At 37.7% G+C, this 22,488-nt stretch overlaps 1 protein-coding gene across 2 annotated transcripts; it reads right to left on the bottom strand.

Moving 5' to 3' along the window:
• Positions 1-6,758: 6,758 nt before the first annotated feature.
• On the bottom strand, positions 6,759-20,522 carry LOC121408574 (hydroxyacid oxidase 2-like). 2 transcript variants are annotated; one of them, XM_041600086.1, is made up of 8 exons: positions 20,256-20,522; positions 15,021-15,172; positions 12,500-12,764; positions 12,005-12,177; positions 11,434-11,525; positions 10,752-10,913; positions 8,590-8,659; positions 6,759-8,360 (listed from the first exon to the last, which is right to left on the bottom strand). In XM_041600086.1, the coding sequence occupies exons 1-8, from the start codon at positions 20,402-20,404 to the stop codon at positions 8,302-8,304; spliced, it is 1,122 nt and encodes a 373-aa protein (XP_041456020.1). In that variant the 5' UTR covers positions 20,405-20,522; the 3' UTR covers positions 6,759-8,301. The 2 variants fall into 2 exon arrangements, with proteins under 2 accessions (XP_041456020.1, XP_041456022.1); XM_041600088.1 differs by lacking the exon at positions 8,590-8,659.
• Between the last annotated feature and the right edge of the window lie 1,966 nt (positions 20,523-22,488).

Below are 22,488 nucleotides of genomic sequence, written 5' to 3' on the forward strand. Positions count from 1 at the left end.
TTCTTCAGCAAGTTCATGATAGATATTATATTGTGCATAGGGCGTTATTGTTCATGTTTGAGAGCACATTATAACCGAGTATCTCATTTATTGCCATTTCTTGTTGTTCCATGCAAAGGTTATGAATTTTTGACTACAATATTGCAATCGCTGTTCTCTAGAGTGTTCCTGTTTTAAGTTTATTGTTATTTTATTCAATCGTTTAAACAGCCTATTAAAGCGACTGGTAATAATGGATATAGTACATTACAGATAACAATTTACAAGAGGATTGATAGTATACTTTCATGCTGATAAAATCAACGTGAAATCTACGTTACCAATTTCTCAATTGAAATCAAACGCAAAAAGCATGGCATACTTATCCCTTGAATGAAGAAATAGCATTTTCCAAACTCTCGTGATTTTATTGGCATAATGTATCATGATGTATAGTGCCTCAAATTGTCTTCTCACAGGTTATTGATTATTGTTCTTGTGTAAAGTATATACACTGACAAGTCAGAAAGTTTTACAGTTTTATAGATATTCGAAGTGTAGCGTTTGATAATTTTTATCTCCAATTCATTGGAACATGGGGTGTTGTATACGTTCACTTACAATTTATGACAAATTAATGTATGAATATAAACCAAAACAAAATCACATATAATAATATTACCCATGTAACTTACGTTACTTATAATATGTAACTTACGTTACATGGAAACCATTGAATATAATTCTAAGTACACAGTATCACTTGCGTCCTTGATGTTACTCAATAATTGTCTGGCACGTTGGTACTCCTAAATGATGAAAATAGTTTCTGTCGTAGATTCAGATGTCAAATAGAAAGAAAACTCATAAACCTGAAATTAAGTAGGTTTAACAAAATATGACACGCTTATGTTTCGTATCTCACGTAGGTCATTGGTCATGGAATAATCTGGCAGAAATTTTTACAAATATTACAGCCGATGATTACTGCACTTTTGGTTTATTACGTTCTCAATTCTTGACTGTAGTGACCGATTTAAAAGCATTTGGGATTTAATGATAGTGGTAACGTATGTTACAGAGAGAAATTTACATCCCGTGAAAAAAATTATCCCACTATGATAACGAAGTAACATTATGTGCTCATATTTTTCAACTATGAACTTGAATATATGTCACTTTGAATGTTAATAAAATTAATCCAATTTCGTTCACTTTATTTTTTCATTTTTGTGATTCTCCAATTGTGCCGAAATAGTGGTTTTGGGCCTAATAGGTTTTCAATAATAATAGTATGGAACGCCAAAGCAGTGTTTCCACAGATCCAAAACATATTTCCCGAAACTGAATCCCAAATTTCCCGAAATTCATAGACATTTTGCATTTCCTAGAATTTTCAAGTTTGATTTGTAATGATAATCGGTCAATAAAACAGCGAGCCTAAGTAGACCAGTTCGTAGTTACTTTAGGACAATTTTGGTCAAATGACCTTTCATTTCTTTCATTATCATGATAGGCAGATTTCAAAGCAAGATATTACGTAAGCTTGCCTTACATAGCAGCGGCACAGCAGGATGAAGAATTTGAATAGACCAGGTGACTAGAATAGCACACCAATGAACACTTTATGAAGGTAGTTGTTGCATTCTTACTCTGAATGCTTATCATATAGCATGTTGCACATTGTACTTGGCAAACTGTGAAATACCAGACGTTCGTGGACGCATTATTGTTTTTTGTGGATGTAAATGAAAACCACAATTCAAAAGAATATATGAATAACCAAGACATCAAAGTTGGTGCTTATCTCATTAGATTTTAAACCACCACGTCCTTTGATCATGTGTAGAATCTTTTGATCATGCGCAGAAAGGAGCTACGAACTGGCCACTCTATGGATCTGGCTTATTTATGTTTCGTACGCGGTTCATCGGGCTCTCTGATTTATATAATTACATTATATAATTATATTATGTAATTACTAAAAATCTGCCCCATATTATTCCATAATTGGGCAACGGTCTAAGCCAAGGACACAGATGGGATCTAGATATAAGATCCCTAGAACGTATTGATTAACCTGTTCATTAATTTGCTTTATTTAACTTAAATTTTGAACGGTCTTCCGAACTCCTGAATTGTTCAATAATTATATTTATTTATTTATTTATTTATTTATTTATTTATTGTTTTATTCATTTATCTATTCATCTATTCATTTATTCAATTATTCATTCACATCAGTTGAAAGTGGGCAGAGGGAGCTCACTAAAAGGGGCACTATCTTAAAACAAAGAAAAATGTCTATCTGTGGCGTAATGTCATATCATGGAAAATCAATAGAATTTGCCAAAAATTGATACTTTTAATACGAAAACTAAATTTTGTGATAGGTTTTGACAAAACTTTCACAAAATGATATATTTCACCCTTCTCTCTTTTTTTTCTTGGTCGTTAAACTGTACACCACTGCTTATCTACCCCACTCAGTGGCGTAACTACGGGGGGCATGGGGGGCACGTGCCCCCCCCCCCTAATCGGCTGGGCACAAAAAAATGGGGAAAAGGAGAAAAAGAGGGAAAAAGGAAGGGAAACGTAGTGGGGAAAGAAGAAATTATTGTTCATTTTAATGTTATGTTATATTATGTTATATGTTGTTCTCAGTAGTCGATTGGTTTGATTCCTGCTCTTCATGAACTTAAATCAGTCCTTAAAATGTAAATTTTTCTGATCTGAATATGAAAAATTTTCAGCTCGCGCTTCGCGCTCGCATCATTTGGTTAGTGAAATACGTAGGGTCTTAGTGAATTCCTACAAACATAGGCGGCGGAAGCGGGGGGACAGGGGGGACACGTCCCCCCTGTCCCCCCCGCTTCCGCCGCCGACAGGGGGGACGTGTCCCCCCCAAAAAAATTTGGGGAGGGGGGGTCCCCCCCTAAATTTTTAGTTGATGACCTTTTTTTTTTTTTTTTTTTTTTTTTTTGCTTGTCAAAAAAATTTTGGTTGTCCCCTCCTAAAATTTTTTGCTTCCGCCCCCAATGCCTACAAACAAGCCTTAGAAAGCCCCTCTTCAGGTCTGAATTTCCCAAATTTTCAGCTCGCTCTTCGCGCTCACGGTATTTGATTCGTGAGATACGTATGAGAATCATGATTACAATGACTTCAAAAAGTATTTCATGTGTTTAGATGTAATTCTACTAAATCAGCAAGCGGTGAGATATATCTTACTCTTAATTGATTCCTAAAAACATAGTCCTTAAAATATCCATGTTTTGGGACAATATATGCAAAAAGTTTCAGCTCGCGCTCGCATCATTTCGTTAGTGAAATACGTACGCTCTTAGGGAATTCCTACAAACAAGCCTAAGAATGCTCCTCTTCAGGTCTGAATTTCCTAAATTTTCAGCTCGCGCTTGCAGTATTTGATAAGTAATATGCGTATGATAATCATGATTACAATGACTACAAAAGGTGCTTCATGACTGTGTTTAGGTGTAATTCTAACAAAATCAGCAAAGGATGGCACTAGCATTACATAACTACGGTGCGATATTCATATTCTTAATGGATTCTGAAATATAGTCCTTAAAATTTCCCTGTTTAGGGTAAATGTATACAAATAATTTTAGCTCGCGCTTTGCGCTCGCATTGTTTGTTTAGCGAGAAAGTTACGTATCATGATTACGAAAATTGCTTATAATGTCCCTTTTTAGCTCTGAATATCTAAAATTTTCAGCTCGCGCTTCGCGCTCGCATTATGTAATCAGTGAGATACATATCCGTTTAATGGCACTGCATGCCCTTAAAATATCGCTATTAGGTCAGTATACCTGACAACTGAGCGCGCTTCGTGCGCTCCCTAAGTGACTAAAAAATTTTGCTGGTGCCCCCCCCCCCCAATGACGTGACCCACGGTACGCCACTGACCCCACTCACATTACTCATGAAACTAAAGTCATATAGGATTATTCTTACAAGTTTTTTCCTTTATAAGTAGTAACATGAGTAAACTGAGAGTATCGTTTTCTTGTTTAAATGGGGCATACGTTTGCAAAGGATCCTTCTCAGGTGAAAGGGGTACAGAACACATTTGTAAAGGGTAATTTTCGTGGATAAAAGGGGGCATTGATACGAGAAAGGGCACCTATAAGAAGGCAAAGGGGCTAGCCTAACGGCATAAACGGGTCCTATTACCAGGCGGAAAGGGGCACATCGAACACGTTCGTGAGGGGCATTTTTTTTTTGTTTGGCAGGGCACTTGGTAACACCTAAATCGGGCCCTCCTCATGCAGGTGAAAGGGGCACAGTACACGTTCGTGAGCGGGCAGTTTTCTTGCCTAAAAAGGAGCTTTTCAGTGCTTATTTCAAAAAGTGGGGGGGGGGGTTCTGTGCCCCGCCAGGCCCCCCAGGGGCGGCGATCCTGAGCTTGTCCCGTTAAAGCCAATTGGCCTGCTTTTCAAAGGAGACTTGTCGAATGTTGGGTTGGGCACTCTGATATGTTTCCGAAGGGGTGATGTGGGTCCCCAAAATCTGAAACCATGCCGCGGAAGTCGTTATGAAACGAGATGTCCTTCTGCAAACGGGGTAGTGGTTGGAAACTAAGTGAAATTTTCGAGATTGTGGGACTAGAGGGGTTTAGGAAAGGGGGCGGGACGGTCTGGTAAACGTAAAGGGTGGAAAATTATACCTTTGGGAAATTCTGGCAAATAGGGAGTGAATTTTTTTTTAACATGCTGGGGTGTTGATGTAAATTTCACTACAAAAAAAAGGATATTTTGGTCCAGAGAATTTGGCAAGCAAAAAAAAAAAAAAGGGGGTAACTTCTGGCTCATTACTAGGCTTCTGCAGGGGCGGATCCAGATTTGGCCTATGGGGGGGGGGCGATATTTTTTCACCCATATGTTCCCCGATCGGCCGATCAAAGTTGATTTTTGTTTGTTTCATTGAAGGGGTAGTCCAAACAATCACTTCTTATCTTTATTCTTACAAAACATAAACAAATAATAATAATCTCATATAAGTCCAAATTGAATAGTACGATAATATAGTCCAACAATGCGAGCGCGAAGAGCTAGCTGATTTTTTTATATTCTGACCTAAAAATTGGACATTCTAAGCACTTTTTGTAATCATGAACAGGATAGGTATATAACTAAACAATGTTATTAATGCGAGCACAAAGAGCGAGCGGAAAAGAGATTTAGACCTAAAAACGGGACACTATATTCATTTTGTAAATCATTAAAAGGATGAAGAATTGGCGGGTGTCTTCCTACATTTACATTGATAATGCGAGCGCGGAGAGCGAAAAGAACATTTTTGATACAGTGATATGAAACTGGATAATTTAAGCACGTTCTAAAATAAGCAAAACAAAACAAAAGCTGCGTATCTCAATAAACATGTGTGCTCATGATTTTCAGATTTAGACCTAGAATCTGGGCATTATAAATACAATTCTTTTATAATGAAAATCAATAATGCACGAGCGCGAGCTGAAAAAATATGATGTAACGATCTGAAAAGGGTAAAGTTAGCACTATTTCATTCACTGTGTAAGAAAATTAAGAAGTGGATATGAATCGCAGTTAACAAATGATGCGAGCGCGAAGCGCGAGCTGATTTTTAAATTGCTATTTAGACCTAGCACCGGGCCATAGTAAGTACATTTGATCATCATATGAAAAGGATGACTATCTTCCAATTTCTCTTCCTTAGCGCGAGATGAAACTTGTCAACATTCCATTCTGAAAAAGGGACAATTCCATTATTAGAAATTCATGACATTGTCATCTTATTTATCAATCTGATATTAATGAGAGCGCAAAATTTGTTGATATTAAGGCCTGAAAACTGGACATCTTAAGTCTTTTTAAAATATTTTCTTACGGCCTGCTTGAGTGCATAATCCTCCCATGTAGAGCTACTCGGCCGTTGACAGTGCAGGAAACCCGTGTGCAGGGGAATTTTTTATTGATAGGGGCCCACTTGCGGTAGTGTGATTTGCGTATTGTGAACTAAGAGAATGCGGTGCCACATGCAAGTAGGACTTTGGGGATCGCATCGGTCGTTTAATACGAGGCCGTAAATTTAACATGGGTATAATACCTCCTTCATTTCTTTCTGTTTTAATCGTTTCTCTCAAGTTAATAGTGACACTTTTTGGGGTTTCCAAAAAATAGGGGGGCGGGGCCGACTCGGCCACCCCGCCCCTCCCCCTACACCCTAGGATCTGAGCTGGACTGGGTATGAATCCACTGGTTACGGGATCATCACTATGGTTTGCGGGGTCCACCAGCATCCACCTCCTGTGCTTTTTCAAATATAAATTACAAAAATACGAAAACAATGGAATTCAATTTGATTTCAATTCTTTTATTTATTTATTTATTTATTTATCTATTTATCCATCAAAGAACATTTAAACAGCATAAAAATATGAACATTGAAAAATACGTAAACAAACATTGGTGGATCGGAGACCCCGTGGAAACCGTTCGGCTTCTGAAAAGGTCCACGTTATTACATACAGTATCATTCTAGAAAAATAAATAAACCATGGTGTTCCAAATTTGTTTCTCCGACAGTTACCATAGTAATTCCTTTGATTCAAAGCCAACCAAGATCATGGGTGATTGCCAGACGAAGTGCCGTGGCCGAGTGGTCTAAGGCGCTGCCGCTTGGCTAAAATAAAAAGTCCGGGGTTCGATCCCCGGCCGGTGGCACTTATGCCCGTGAGCAAGGCAACTAATGTACAATGCTCTTTTATCCTGCTTTCAAATACTAGTAAAAGAAAATGCTATATGCATTATTGGTATCTTGGTGTGCACTTGTTTATTAAAAAAAACGGTTTATTTTGGTCACAACTGTATCTCGATTATAGCAATCAATGCTAATTCAATCACAAAATGAATGTTTTTAGAAATAAATGAATTTTCATCACATGTCACCAAACATGCCAAATGAAAAATACATATACAACTGGAATTCGATCATTACTAAATGGTAGCTTTCTGATCATAATAATGCATTATTCCGATTAGGTTCATATATCCAGAGGTTCGTTTATCTGTAAGAAAATTGAGTCTGATTCTTGATGACCCGACAACGAAATAAGGTTAGTTTCGTTAATCCTAAAACGAAAGAATGTTCACTATTAAAACGATTTATAGCCCCGTATGCCTAGACTATATATCGCTCAATGGTTATATTCGCAATAACGATCCTTCGTAATAATAACTACCTTGTTTTATTTTCGGAGTTCAATCCCCTCGGACTAACGATCCTTTATTAATTTTAGACTAGCGAATCCTGTTTTCTTTTCATTTCAAAGAACTTTCGGAATGATGCCACAAACGATTCGGTTAAACGAACTCTTTTTTCGGACTAACGAACATCTTGACAATAACATTTATCCCATTATTTTGACAGGATCTATGATATCCCACAGCTTGACATATATCATTCCGATATACAATTTCGCCTTTTTTCCTTTTTCTCTAGTCTGTCGCAAGATCGGATGTTGTTTTTTAATGATGGACATGCATGATGGAAGGTTTCACGACACAGTATTTGTCATATAATTATAAATGAACAAAAAAAAAGAGATGATTGGGGGTATATTATTATATTTCAGTGTCCAAATGGGAGATTAGTTTTGTGTGACATCACAGATGTTGTTCGCATTGCCAATGGGCTGCTCCATAGTATTAGTGGTGAAGAGTGTAGTGGGTTTCACGGTATACCATGTATCGTTTCGTGGGCCGGTGTACCATGAGACGCGATACACTCCTCTTCTTCTTCGTCGCCATGTGAACTTTCAGAAGTTACAGCAATAGTAATCCCGACATTCAAATATTCATAACTGTCGTAATGTTTGTCCAACTAAAACTTTCGTTGATCTGATTCTTTCATTTTCTACTTCCATACAGGCTTTATTGTTCCATGGGTTTCATTTTCCTTTGAACATACGCTGTACCACGGCATTCCTTTAAACTGTTATAAACATTTGAGATTAAAACATTTGGAATTGGGTTAAGCCTCTGACAAGATAACATGACATGTTTTTTAAGATCAATATTTATTTATTAGTATGGATATAATTTGAACATGTTGGTTAAACAGGTGTCGGATGAAGTCACGGTCAGCCCAGAGTACATTATTTCTGACCAATCAGAGATTATGTCTCATATGATATGGCAAGCTCAGAGTAAAGATTTCTTGGCCAATCAGAGATTGTGTCTCAGATGAAATCATGGCAAGCTCATAGTAAAGATTTCCTGGCCAATCAGATATTGTGTTTCAGATGAAATCATGGCAAGCTCAAAGTAAAGATTTCCGACCAATCAGATTCGACGGAATGTCATTTGGACTGGTACATCCTGGAAAATAAAAAAAAGGACGAGACAAAATAACACGCTTTTTATTAATAATTTAGACTTACAGCAATAATGGAAACAGAAAAATAGTCATTCAAGTTCTTATACCTCTGGCAATAAAAGATATTGATTACTTTGTGTTATTAATGGGGCTCACGTATCAAGCTGGTCGAAGGTTTTTAGAAAAAATACAATAATAGGTCATACAACATTAATTTTCATGATATTTTACCTGAGATGCCCAAAGCAGAATCCAATTCAGTTCCAAGGATGGATAGCACATTCTTCACACCAGCAGAACCCTGTTTATACAGAACAAAGTTTTATAAATCTCAAGTTATCTTCGATTAGTCTGAATGGGTCTGAAATGTGAGATACACATGTCCCACTTTATGTACCATATCTGCGAGAAAATGGTCACAGGAACTCTTAACCCCAAGGTGAAGAGTATTATGCCAGTACAAGACTTATGATGCGATCCGAAATTGCTGGGATAATAAAGATTGGCAAGGATATAGCAACCTTTTTCTTGTCACAAATGTTTGACTACATTCGACGATCGGCGTCCCTCGCTCCCACACCGTGATAGCGAGTTTGCCATTTGCAACGGGGAGAGATTCTACAACATAGTAAATCTTTTTAAAATGCCCGTCAAATTATAATGAACAGCTGAGAGGTCTTTGTCAAAAGATGGACAGCAGATCGTCGTAAAATTCTGAGCTGACGTAAAGTGCAAATATGTCGGTTTTACACACTGTAAAAACTGTGGTGTTAAAACTGACACCAACTGGTGTTAATAGAGGACCACACCCTGAAGTTTTAAAATTACACTCTAAAGATTGAAAATAACACCAAAGAGTGTAAATGTAACAACCAAAGGTGTTGTAATAACACCTATAGGTGTAAAACTAACACCACCAATTTAACACCGGTGTAAAATAACTGGTGTGGTCCTCTACGTACACCGGTTAACACCACAGTTTTTGCTGTGTACACAGTCACAGACGACACTGGTGTTCAATTCACCGACAAAGACTCCATGGTCATGCTGAAAGAAATTTGTTAATAGATTCTCTATGTCCAAGAAAGCGTCTACGTATATATACCTGCTGCGAAAACTCCCTACTGACAAAAGCGAAGAACTATCGGCAATCATTAAGTGCCTACTTTTCCCCCAACTCTGCCTCGGACCACCGATCAACATAAAGAAAATTGACGTGATACACTGCAGCCCGTGATGATACACCAACAAGCTCCCAAACCAAACCAAATATCTTCATCAGCGGGCAATGTTTTAGTCGACAGACAAAATATTATCGCACTGTTGTCGGCAAAGTCACTGCCGCCGTCGGCAGATTCCGCAAGAACTTTCGGAAGGATATATAGGAGAGGCATTATAGGCCTACCCTGGAACCGGGCCCTTGAGACGACCGAAGCTCAAAGTAGTATAAGCATATTGGATCAATAATACTAACAAAATGTATTAAGGACCTATTATGGCACCGCCATCGTGAGCGATTTGGCTTGATGATGGCGGCCTCGATAAAAGTAACATGTATTTCTTCATTGATCAAGAGGGTGCAATGCGGGTACAGGTGAAGTAGAGAGCATGCAGTTGATGTTTTAACTTAAAGGGGAATGGAATTTTTGGAACAAGTGGGCTTGTGTGGAAAGAAAAAAAAAGAATAACAAAGTTTTAGAAAAATCAGACAAAAAATGAGAAAGTTATGAGCATTTGGATATTGCGATCACTAATGCTATGGATGTCCTCCCTTTGGCAATGCAACAAAGAAGTGCGATGTCACATGTGAACAATTTTCACCGTGATGGACTATAAAATACCACCAAAATGTATCTTTTTGCTCTCTCTTATGGTGATAAAAACTCTTTATCCATAATGTATTCTTTGAAAATCTGTATTATTCATGCCCTCCTATAGAAAAAATACATGTACTGATAGATGTGATAAGAGGCAGCTTAATTTTAAGTGAAATATATACAAAAGTAATGGAAAGTTGTTCACATGTGATACCACACATTGCCAATGACATGATTGCATTAAGTTTCAAATGCTCATAACTTTCTTATTATTTATCAAATATTTTTCAAATTTCGTTGATCTGTTTCTTTGATTTTTCTGTTTTCCCCGGCTGTTTTCACACAAGCTTTCTTGTTCAAAAGGTTTCATTTTCCTTTAAAGAGTGTGATGTATAAGATTGGACGGTCTTTCTCTTATGAATGACTTTAAGGGGTTGTTGAGCAGGATTGTTTGGAAAATTGTTCTAATATTGAGAAGGATGTTTCCTTATCTGCGTATGTAACGCGATATTGTTGCCAATGTGAATATCATTTTACATGGTTGAAATCAATAAAACAAAAATAAAACAAACTTACCTCACAAGCGAGTGCCCAAAGGACTGGTTTCCCAATTAGTACAGCCCGGGCTCCCAGTCCTAGAGCTTTGAGGACATCGGTTCCTGACGTAACCCCTCCGTCCATGTAAACCTCGACTCCACTACCTTTGATTGCTGATACCACTTCCGGAAGTGCGTCTATCTGGGTGTGAACATGGTGTGAAGGAAAACCAATGCAGATTCAACTGTCATGACACTTTTTATTGGTCGGGGTTTTCAATAGGCCTGTTGCTGCCATCCTGTAGATTCCGGTAAGCTAAATTACCCTGGCAAATATGCTTACGGATTCTTATTTGATGAACTGAATGAAAATGCTATTCATCTATTTGAATGGGGGTATCAAAGGAATCAATAAAAATCTTCAAAGTGTGTAGTTAATGGCGATTGTATATCTTCGGAAATTTTGTCCAACGTGATTTTGAGAGCAATGTACTTTCCAAATGCAGAAGTCTTAACTTGTGAACTGTTGGACCCAGTACGAATCGATATTGCCAATGAAAAAAAAATCCTATATATTTCCTTTTATCAACAACTTAAAATAAGATACCATCTAATTTAGATTGTATTCTTTGTTTCATAATAACATCTCGTAAAAATAATATCCAACATTCATGCATTTCTGATAAAACTTTCGCTTTTAACCAAAAAAGAAATCTTTATACCGGAGAAGATATCCCATCGATTTGCCTTCCCCCATGAGCTGATACGATGATCCCAGAGACTCCAGCATCAGCAGCTTCCCTGGCAGCCTCACCTAACAGAGGCAAGATACAGAGACATTACATATCTTGCGACAGCTATGGGCGCGAAAAAGAGATCTATGCTTTTAGGTTAATGACAATTATATTTATGTATAACTGAATAAAAGCGAACTTAAGAGATGGCACCAAATTTTCATTGAGTGGGCAGTATATGAATTTCTTACGGAAAAGATCATCTTCTCTTTGATTTGAAAACGCAATAATTGGGAAATATCAAGAAATAACAAAGTTCTACTTGATCAAAATAATGCTTACGTTTCCATCATGTCATAAAGCAAATCCGTTATCTGCCATAATGATGAACATACACTATCCCGAGTTCTGCGTAGAAGATGCAGAACCTTATGCCATCCGCTGGAACTGTCCATCGGCTCCGTCACAATTCAAAAGAAAATAAAGAAGAAAGGAAAGATATCTGGAGTGCATTGAAAAAGAAAAGGGTACTCTACATTGAATTAGAAGTTTCACCTACCTGTTAGTATACCTTTCAAAACGATAGGAAGTTTGGTTATAGACTTCAGCCACCTTACATCATCCCAGGTTTTCGGTGATTCTCCCTGCTCTTCAAGGAAACGTCGTATGCACACATCACCAGACTGAATAGCTCTATGAATCTCGGGTATGTCTATCGCTAGGTTTACTGGCCTTTGGAATAACAAAGAGAATGAAGGTCTATATGTCATTTCAAGGAATTCATATACATGTGCTGCCTTGTTTATCATGATTCCTTGGCCATAAACCGGTGGACATTATTGGTCCGTGGGCAGGTTTCCACGAGTTCTGAAAACCACGGAGTATATTCTCGAGCAGAACGGTCATTGGCAAGTTAAAGCATCCATGAATTTTCACCATAGAAAAGGGGGATATACTGAACTTCATTTTTTTTGTAAATCACATAACAAGATCTGTATTCATAAATTTTATGCAATAGCAAATATAAGGCCAAAAGATATGAAATAAAACCTACCGGAAAGTAGGGTCTTGATAATATTTCCCAGTCGTCCGTTTTTGACTGAACGCTCGGTTTCCAGTAAAGGGAAGATCGACTGTGAGCACGATAGCTTTGAATCCTTCTTTCTCGGCCTCCTTGACCACGTGTTCAGAGATCCGTCGATCTTTAAAGAGATACAGCTGCATCCATTTTAATCCTCCCGGGGCTGCCCGAGAAACTTCAGAGATGGATGCATTCGCATAACATGACATTACGAATAGGGTGTCGGCATCCGCGGCACCTGTAGAGAAATCAGGACCAATACCAAAATGGATTGAGATGCTCCGTGCCGGGGGCCACTTCCATTGACGGGTGGATAGCATGCGAGACCCCCCCCCCCCTGCCACCCCCCCCCCCCAAAAAAAACACATACACACGTAAAAAAGATATCTTTTTCAAGATAGGGCACGACCGTAACGTATTCAGGGTGTCAAAAAACACTAAAATAATGAAAAAACTCAAACTACGTGTTTACAGTCCAATTTGTGAGAGTAAAAAAATACTAAAATACCTAGTTATTGCCCCAACACTACACGTGTTTAGGGTCCGATTTGAGTGAGGTGTGTGGGGTGGTTCTAAACCCAATGAAAGTAAAGGTATAGCCGACGTCCGTGATCACGTTCGTGACATAACAATTAAGATATCGTTGTGTAGGGGTTCAATTCAGGGAATACTTGCCATGGGTATATCGTTTTGTTTCCAAGACCAACTTGTATATTTCATGAATTGGAAATAAATAATGAATTGAATGACTTGTTAAGGGTAGGGTTTCACACGCCAATACTTGTGAAGGGGTGTATTTTAAGAACATGGAAAATACGTGTTTAGGGTGCTTTTCGAAACCCCATGGTTACGCATGGCCCACTCGTCAATGGAAGCCCCCCCCCCCCCCCGGTGAGATGCTTTATCAACACCCATTTTTGCCTATCATCGTGACTATATCGATCAGTCCACTGGTCTAGATGTGAGTGACTATTGTGAGCTGATGGTTTCGTCTAACTTTCTAACTGAGGGTCTAGGGTCGAACATCAGCCATTAATTGTTTTCCTTTAAAAAGAAAGACAGTGACCATGATAGTGCTGCACTGTGTTCCTTTTTTGTTTGAATTATATACAATATTTCATTTTTTGTCTCACCTGCATAGCAGAGTGAGACTATAGGCGCCGCTTTTCCGACGGCGGCGTCAACATCAAATCTTAACCTGAGGTTAAGTTTTTGAAATGACATCATAACTTAGAAAGTATATGGACCTAGTTCATGAAACTTGGCCATAAGGTTAATCAAGTATTACTGAACATCCTATAAGAGTTTCATGTCACATGACCAAGGTCAAAGGTCATTTAGGGTCAATGAACTTAGACCATGTTGGGGGAATCAACATCAAAATCTTAACCTGAGGTTAAGTTTTTGAAATGTCATCATAACTTAGGAAATATATGGACCTAGGTCATTAAACTTAGACATAAGGTTAATCAAGTATCACCAAACATCCTGCATGAGTTTCACGTCACATGACCAAGGTAAAAGGTCATTTGGGGTCAATGAACTTTGGCCGATTTGGGGGTATCTATTGAATTACAATCAAAACTTTAAAAGTTTTTGGATCTGATTCATGAAACTTGGACATAATAGTAATCAAGTATCACTGAACATCCTGTGCGCATTTTAGGTCACATGACCAAGGTCAAAGGTCAATGAACTTTGGCCATAATGGGGGTATCTGTTGAATTACCATCATAACTTTGCAAGTTTATTGATCTGACTTTTGAAACTTGGACATAAGAGTAATCAAGTCTCACTGAATATCCTGTGCAAGTTTCAGGTCACGTGATCAAGGTCAAAGGTCATGTGAGGTCAATGAATTTTGGCCACATTGGGGGTATTTGTTGAATTACCATCCTATCTCTGTAAATGTATTGGTCTAGTTCATAAAACGTGGAAATAAGAGTAACCAAGTATCACTGAACATCTTGTGCGAGTTATAGTAGTTTTCAAAGTCAGCACTGCTGCTATGTTGAATCGCGTGATGTAGGTGAGACGGCCAGAGGCATTCCACTTGTTTATTATTTTCTTTTTACTGATTTGACAATAAGGATAGCTCGAATGACCCATGAAATGTTAAAAGAATGATATTTCTACATGTTTAGGAGGAATAAACTTTGATCAAGGAGGGAAAATGATTATTTCATACTGCATGATTATGATGAAATACAAAAGAAATAGTGAGTGGCGTCATATAAACATGTATGTGCAGATAACTGTTTTGTGAAATTGAAGGTCAAGTCCACCCCAGAAAAATGCTGATTTGAATCAAGAGAGAAAAATAAATACGCATAATGCTAAAAATTTCATCGAAATCAGATGTTTTTAAGAAAGATATGAAATTTTGATGTTTCGCTTGTTTTTAAAAAAAAAAAACATCCCCAACTCAGTGACATGCAAATGCCTGAGAGAATCGATGATGTCCATCACTCACTATTTCACTGTATATGCCTACCTTTAGCCGTTTCTCCTTCTGCCGAGGTGTGTGCATACCGGTGGTATGATGTTGGTGCTACGCAGATAGGCATGCTGATTGGCTGGCCCAGAACAGTGGTAGATAGTGTACGGTGTGTGACGTCACGGAGAATACGAGGACGAATCACGTAACTGGAAATGAAGATTTTAAGATTTGTAGAAGCAGGGATGACTTCAAGACAGTGACAGAATGTGGGAGAGTCATGATTTTTGGGGGGTTTTGGATAATGTGCAAACGCAAGTGAAGACAAAGCTTTTCTCCCCCCCCCCCCCCATGTGACATAAATCAACATCACTTGGGAATGAAAACTCCCTTTTTTGCTTGTCAAAAGTTTTTTTTAATAAAACTGCCCCCTTGCAAAATCCTGGATCCGCGCCCTGCTTCGAGGTGAAAGACGATATTGATTTCAAGTTTTTCTAAATTAAATGACATGAATTATGGCCCATAACTTTTTATGCACATTTCTTTTTTTCATTTTCCTTTCTCTTCCTTTTGCATTTCTCATCTTTCCCCTTTTTTAAATACTCGAAACATCATTTTAACAGGGGGAGGGGGGTCACCCACTGCTCTTTCAGTGCCTAAACTGCATATAACAGATGAAAGTACAAGCTAAATAAGAATTCTATTCCACGTCTTCTATCGAATGCCTTTGGGTTTCATCTTCCTTATTCCATATTTTTACCGAAGAAAAACAAAATATACCACAAAAAAAAAGAAGTCATCGAAATGCACTTCGTACTGTTAACTTGCATTTTACACTTCGTGCAAAATATCAATTTCGACACTTTTTACTGCAAGTATTAAATTGTCAGTTCTCGGAGAATTTGATAGGAAAACACTCTCTAAGGAATGGTTTATTAGGGGGTCTAAGTGGTAATAAAATATTGAACAATGGGTTTTGAAGGAAAAAAATGTGATCGACTCAGTGGCGTAGACAGGTCCTTAGACCTGGGGGGATGATCCCTAGCTGGGTCATACTTTATATATATATATATATATATATATATATATATATATATATATATATATATATATATATATAAGACGTTTTCAAACGCTTTGCTTGCGACATGCTTGGACAATTTCACGTCATTACATTGACCGAAATTCACAAGGTTGAATTGAATCTTGTCTAGAAATTAGTCAAATTTTTATCGCGTAAATGCGCGAGATGAGTATGTTTTTTGTCAAAGGTCCGACAATGAACACGCTGAGGGTCGAGTTAGGCTTGTTCTGTGATCTTAGACCATTTATTAATCTTATCATTGAATTGATTCAATCTGCCTTCGTCAATTAAGGCATGTCTATATATTGGATGATTCTACCTTCTTTGAAAAGCGCAAAGTACCCTGAAAAAATTAGTGAAATAGTTCACTCTTTAAGGAGTGAATATATGAAAGAGTGAATATTGAGTGAAAAAAACCTCGGATATCACTGAGGCCATCCAAAATTTGCACTTTCATTCCAAAATCATTCATTTACTAATTCGCTCCTTAGAGACTGAAAATTTTCACCTTTCCTTTGCAAAGTAGGGGTTGAGGACATGGCCAGCAGGGAAAAGGGTCAGTGTATAGGTAATTTCTTATTAATTCGTTTGAACAGTGTTAATGTGTTATGAAAGCAATTGCTCTGAAAGGGAGTGATTAAGCGACACTTTCTTAAATCTGTAATGAAATATTTTGAACTTATCTCCTTTGCAAATACATAATCATAAGGAAATGTAGGCCTACTTGGTGAAACTCTGAATAACGATCCTTAAATGTATATGACGACGCAAGACAGTTGTTATTACTTAAAACTTGCAAGTTGTAAATGCATATAAGATGATTGACTCTGAATAAAAGTCCAATTTTGATCATGTTTGTCATTGCTGTACGTTATGATTATTACTGCTATTATTATTGATTGATTTTAACTAGCATTCATTGCTTTATTACTGTATAGTTTTGCTTCTTCCCCCACAGAAACCTGGGGGGATGATTGTACACACCATCCCCCCACCTAAAATTCTGGGGGGATGCATCCCCCCATCCCCCCGCTATCTACGCCCCTGGATCGACTGTCTCTCAGTACTAATAATCTTGTAAATGTATATCAAATATTAAAAGAAATTGGTCAGAAACAAACTTATTTACAATAAACAATATAGCCTTACAAATAAAGAAATATAGTAGTAGGCCTATACACGTAAGATCATGACTTAAAAATCTTAAGAATATCTCCCACAATTATGATTGTCCACTTCGAGTTCCTCGAAATCGGATTGAATGTATATCATTAAGGAAGTTTTGTTTGAACAATAAACATACAGCGCATGCATTTTATCGATGTCCATGTTACACGATGGAGTGAATCTTGTCTTTGTATTGTTAGAACATCATATACAAATGGATAAGTGCCGGGTTGATGATCATCAGTTAATTCACGCGACTGTTTTACCGGGCATGGTGGCTCAGTGGTACGGTATAGAGCGTCCGCCTCATTACCGTCATGATCGTGGGTTTGATCCTCGGCCGAGTCATGGGGCCTTCTGCCTTCTTGCTATTAATGCTCAATATTAATTATCATAACATTATTAATTATGTTATGCAAGGCCCGCTGGCAGAGCAGTATCCTAATAGAATTCAGTGGCTACCCTGGGTAATAAAAAACAACTTTTTTATTTGTACCAAACTAATACAAAGCTCAGAAATATCACAAGATTTGAGTGCTTTTTTAATTTACAGGGCAAGTCCACCCCAGCAAAAAAGTTGATTTTAATAAAAGAGAAAAATCCAACAAGCATAACATTGAAAATTATTACATTTTAAAAGTTTCGCTTGATTTCACAAAACAGGTTTAATGTACGTCCTGGTCGGTCTGCAAATGAGGAGACTGATGACGTCATCCACTCACTATTTCTTTTGTATTTTATTATATGAAATATTCTAATTTTCTCCTCATTGTCAAGTGAAACAGTGATTCATCCCTCCGTAGCTGAACATGTGGAATTAGCATTGTTTGATACCATATGGTTCAGTCAAGTTGGTCCTTATTGTCAAATCTGTAAAAAAATGAAATATTGTATAATGCAAGCAATAAACATAGTGAGTGAGGGATATCATCGTCTGTCTCATTTGCATATTACTGAGTTGTGCAAATCACTGTTTTGAGAAAAATAAGCAAAACTTTCATAACTTTCTTATTTCATACCCGATTTTGATAAAATTTTGGTCTTGTTCTAGTTTGATTTATTTATCAAATTCAAATCAACATTTTTCTGGGATGGACTTGACCTTTGACCAATTCAATACCTGTCAATTTCAAGCCAAACTGCAGTAGCTAATCTTGATAGGTATTGAATCTCTACACAATTTTGACAATAAGTAACTTATCACAGCGGCAAAGATCAATACACAGTAAAAACGCTGTTTAAGATTTAATACAACGCTGTTTACTATATGAACCTTACAGTATTTGTTTAACCGTTTAAACAATCATGTTTAATTTATTGACAATTAGATATTGAAAATTAAACTTTGTTGCTTAAGATTTAAACAGTTGTTTAAACTGTTTTAACAATTACTGTAAGGTTCATATAGTAAACAGCGTTGTATAATTTTTTTTCCCTGTGTATATACCCATTGAAGCGGATGTGCAAACCCTTCACTCGAGTTAAAGGGTCTGAATGCGCAAGCCTACAATAACTTGTGTACTGTAGGTCTAAATTGAAGCAGAAAGGGTTTCTTTTTATGATGATCCACGGCATCTATTTTCACCTTATTTCTGATAAAAACTTTCGTATGCTAGTATTGTGTACAGACTCACTCGTTGATAAAAAATATCAATCAGGGTCTGTGCCTGAAGACTAGTGGAAGCCCTCCATCCTACAAAGAAACACGATTAACCAAATTAGCTCAAAATATGCTACTCGGGACAAGGTCGTATACCCGATTATGTACAAAGTATACCAGATAAGAATGATCATTTTGCCAAGTGGTATATACACAAAATGATATGACGTCCGATTCATAGGTCTAATACCACGCAGTAAATAGGCGTACAATATATCAAAGTTGATTTATTTTCATGGTTCAAGGCACATGTCCGATTGAGGTATATAACAGTATATAATGATCAAGTTCATAGTCCAATGGAGGTCTTCACCACAATGAACGCGTAACCAACAAGTATATAGGCCTATGTACTAGTATTGGTCAGGGGGTCAGTCGTAGACATTTTAGCTTGGGAATTGTATGTTATTTACAAGTTTTTAAAGGGGAATCCAGCCTTGGCCATAGAATGTTGTGTTGGGAAGGAGAAAAATGAATTAAACAGAATGGTGAAAGTTTGAAAGAAATCAGACAAGCAATAAGAAAAATATAGCTGCTTTAAAATTGAGATCACTAATACCATGTAGATTTCAAATTGGCAACTGGGTAAGTAAATTATGACAAGGGGCAAGGACAACTTTCCCATAGGCCATGTACTTTATTATCAGGGATTTGTGGTTTTCTCCTAAGTACCCATTCCCCTGGTGCAGTAATCTAAATATAACCCATTGTAGTATATTGTTTAATATCCTCATGAAAGAAAAATATCATTTGAAATAAAACTTTTGGGAAAAATGACATTTTAGCCATAATATGTATTGGAGTACATGGAAGAGTAGTCCTTGCCTTACATCACTATGACATCACATAAGCGGCCAATTTGAAGTCTCCATGGGTATAGTGATTACCAATATTTACAACTTTAAAAAATTCATAAATTTCTTGTTATTTGTCCAATGTTGTTCAAACTTTCACCTATCAACTTGTCTGATTTTTCTTTTTCTTATAAAAACAAGGTTTCATTTGGGTTGGATTCCCCTTTAAAGTAAGCAAAAAAAAATACTTATACCGATAGGTATAAAGAGGGAGATGAGGAAGACGAGAGAGTGAGAGGGGGGGGGGGGATAGAGGGGGTCATGGGGGTAAGCACTTTTTCGCCTCAAGTCTAGTCAGATCGAGGGCGGATCCAGAAAAAAGTCTTCACTTTCAAGACGGGGGAGGGACACTATTTCAACGGCGTATTTACATTAAAAAAAAGTAATTGTGCCTCTTTAATGGGGCACGGGCTGGCTTTGCCCCCCCCCCCCTGGATCCGCCAGTGAGTCAGATCCCGGGGTCACATCATAATGGTTGTAAATCTTAGTTGTCTAAATACATAGCAAATTCCCCTGTATGTGCTTACCGATCAAAGGCTTCCATGCTATCGTTGTACGTCGATCTCCGCCCAGAAGCATCGTTGTAAAACGACCAGCCTTCGGGTGACATTAGTTCTTGAGCTCGACATCGATAATCATCAACGGTCATCAATGGTCTCCCTTTAGAAGTTGACATGGTTATATTATATTATCCTCAGCTTCGGGTTTATGCACAGAACGGGCACATAACGCACCCTCCAAGCTTGGCGCGGGTAGCTAGGCTGGTTAATTTGAGCATAGGGAGGTGCACATCCCTGGGAAGGTGGAACTTAAGTGGTATGGATCGGGGGGTGCACATCCGTGGGGAGGTGGAACTAAAGTTTGAAAAATCAGCTGTTGAAAGCAGAAGGAGGGGTACAAATTTTGCTTTTCGCTTTGCCATGGGCGGAAATCCAAGGGGGACAGGGGGACGCGTCCACCCTACCCAAAATAGTATAGGGGGCACAATGTCCCCCTTTTATAGTTTTGGTCTTTTATGATGCAAAGAAATACATCATTCAAAATCGGAATAAAACATGTATTTCAGATGACCTTACTTTTTGGATGCTAACCGTATTTTTTTTTTTTTTTGCTTGTCAAATCTATTTTGGTAGAGACTCGGACCTTACTTTTGGGGGTGATAAACCTTCTTTTTTTGGGGGGTGGGGGCTTGTCAAATTTTTCAGCCCCTGGTCCCCCTACCTTTGGGGAGAGATTTCTGCCCTTGTTGCTTACCAATGTCGGAACTCTTCTGCCTCCAGTCAGCGGGAGGGTGCACGCGCGTGCATCGAGTGCACCCCCCCCCCTCCCGGCCAAAATACGCCCTTGGCTTCATGTAGGCCTATCGAAATATCATTATCGCTTTCCCCCGATGATGAGAGCTATTATCATATAAGAAGAAAATTGGCTTTGGTATTAAACCTCCTAATTGTTTTTAATTATCGCAGATGTTAGTTCTGAAATCGACGTTTATATCATTATGTAGAAGCCTAGAAGGTCATCAGGCAGACAATATTACCATAAAAGATGTGCATTAGTTCGTAGAAAAGTTACTTTAACCCTCCAGCAATGTAATGTACACGTTTTTACTCGCTTATGTCAGACAGAAAACACGTTTATATGAGTTAACTCATTTAAATTAAGATTATATTATGAGCTGTTTTCGAATCAGTGTCAAAATCTATTATTTTTATATTAAATTTTGTACCGTGCTTTTCAAACATTTTTTTAGGGGGGGTGCATACATTATATCGTGAATTTTCAGGAGATTCATTTCCAAACTAATAATATTCATTCATTGAAATGAAAGAAAATGTTTGTTCATGTACATATAAAATCGATTTAAAACTTGAGCTAAAAAAGCTATAGTTGAGAGGCACCTTGTTGTCTTATAGTGTATCATAACAAATCGGTAACACAAATACTCTTTTGTGGAATCCCAACGATGCACCCGCATCTCTCTACACGCTATGATAAAATATATGTATATAGAAAAATGACGGAGGCACAACAAAGTTCTTTTTGTTTTGAGTAACGCATGCATTTCAACGATTTTACGAAATAATAAGTTTATATTGCATGAATTCCTTACAAAAAAAATCCATTTGACTCGCTACTGTGTTTGTTGACGATCGGCAATCATAGGCGGCGGAAGCGGGGGAGGGGGACGTGTCCCCCCCTAAAATTTTTTTGATAACTTTTTTTTTTTTCTTGTCAATTTTTTTCCTGCGTCCCCCCCCCTAAATTCACGTGGACCCCTTGAAACGTGTGTTGTCCCCCCCCCCCTAAAATTTAGGTTGATGACTTTTTTTTTTTTTTTTTTTTTTTTGCTTGTCAAAAATTTTTGGTTAGCAACTCATAAAAAAAAACTTTTTGGGGGGCGCTTGTCCAATTTTTAAACTGTGTCCATCCCAAAATTTCAGGTGGACACCCCCTAAATTTTTTGTCTTCCGCCGCCAATGTCGGCAATGCATCTAGAATTTGCTCAATTATGTTTGATGCTACGACAGGCAGCAGGTGAAAATGATAACGTATTTATAAAATCATGAAAATGATGGCTCTTGATTGATTGCTGATTGATTGATTGATAACGAATTTATTTTATTCCAAAATTTCAACAAAGTTACAAAGTAAAGCCAGATATAATAAAACATCATGAAACGGAATAGAAACCTGAAAAGCAAAGCTTGTTATTGAAGGTTTCCTTCAATAAATAAGACATATCAATGCAAAATACAAAGT

Source organism: Lytechinus variegatus, chromosome 2, assembly GCF_018143015.1.
Source record: "Lytechinus variegatus isolate NC3 chromosome 2, Lvar_3.0, whole genome shotgun sequence".
Classification (NCBI taxonomy): domain Eukaryota; kingdom Metazoa; phylum Echinodermata; class Echinoidea; order Temnopleuroida; family Toxopneustidae; genus Lytechinus; species Lytechinus variegatus.

Excerpts from the sequence above, each read along its gene's own strand:
- LOC121408574 (XM_041600086.1), bottom strand. The coding sequence starts at position 20,404 with ATGTCAACTTCTAAAGGGAGACCATTGATGACCGTTGATGATTATCGA. Across the intron at positions 15,173-20,255 it reads AGCATGGAAGCCTTTGATCG|TTACGTGATTCGTCCTCGTA; the intron begins GTAAGCACATAC and ends CTTCATTTCCAG. Across the intron at positions 8,361-8,589 it reads TTCTGCTTTGGGCATCTCAG|GATGTACCAGTCCAAATGAC; the intron begins GTAAAATATCAT and ends TTTATTTTCCAG.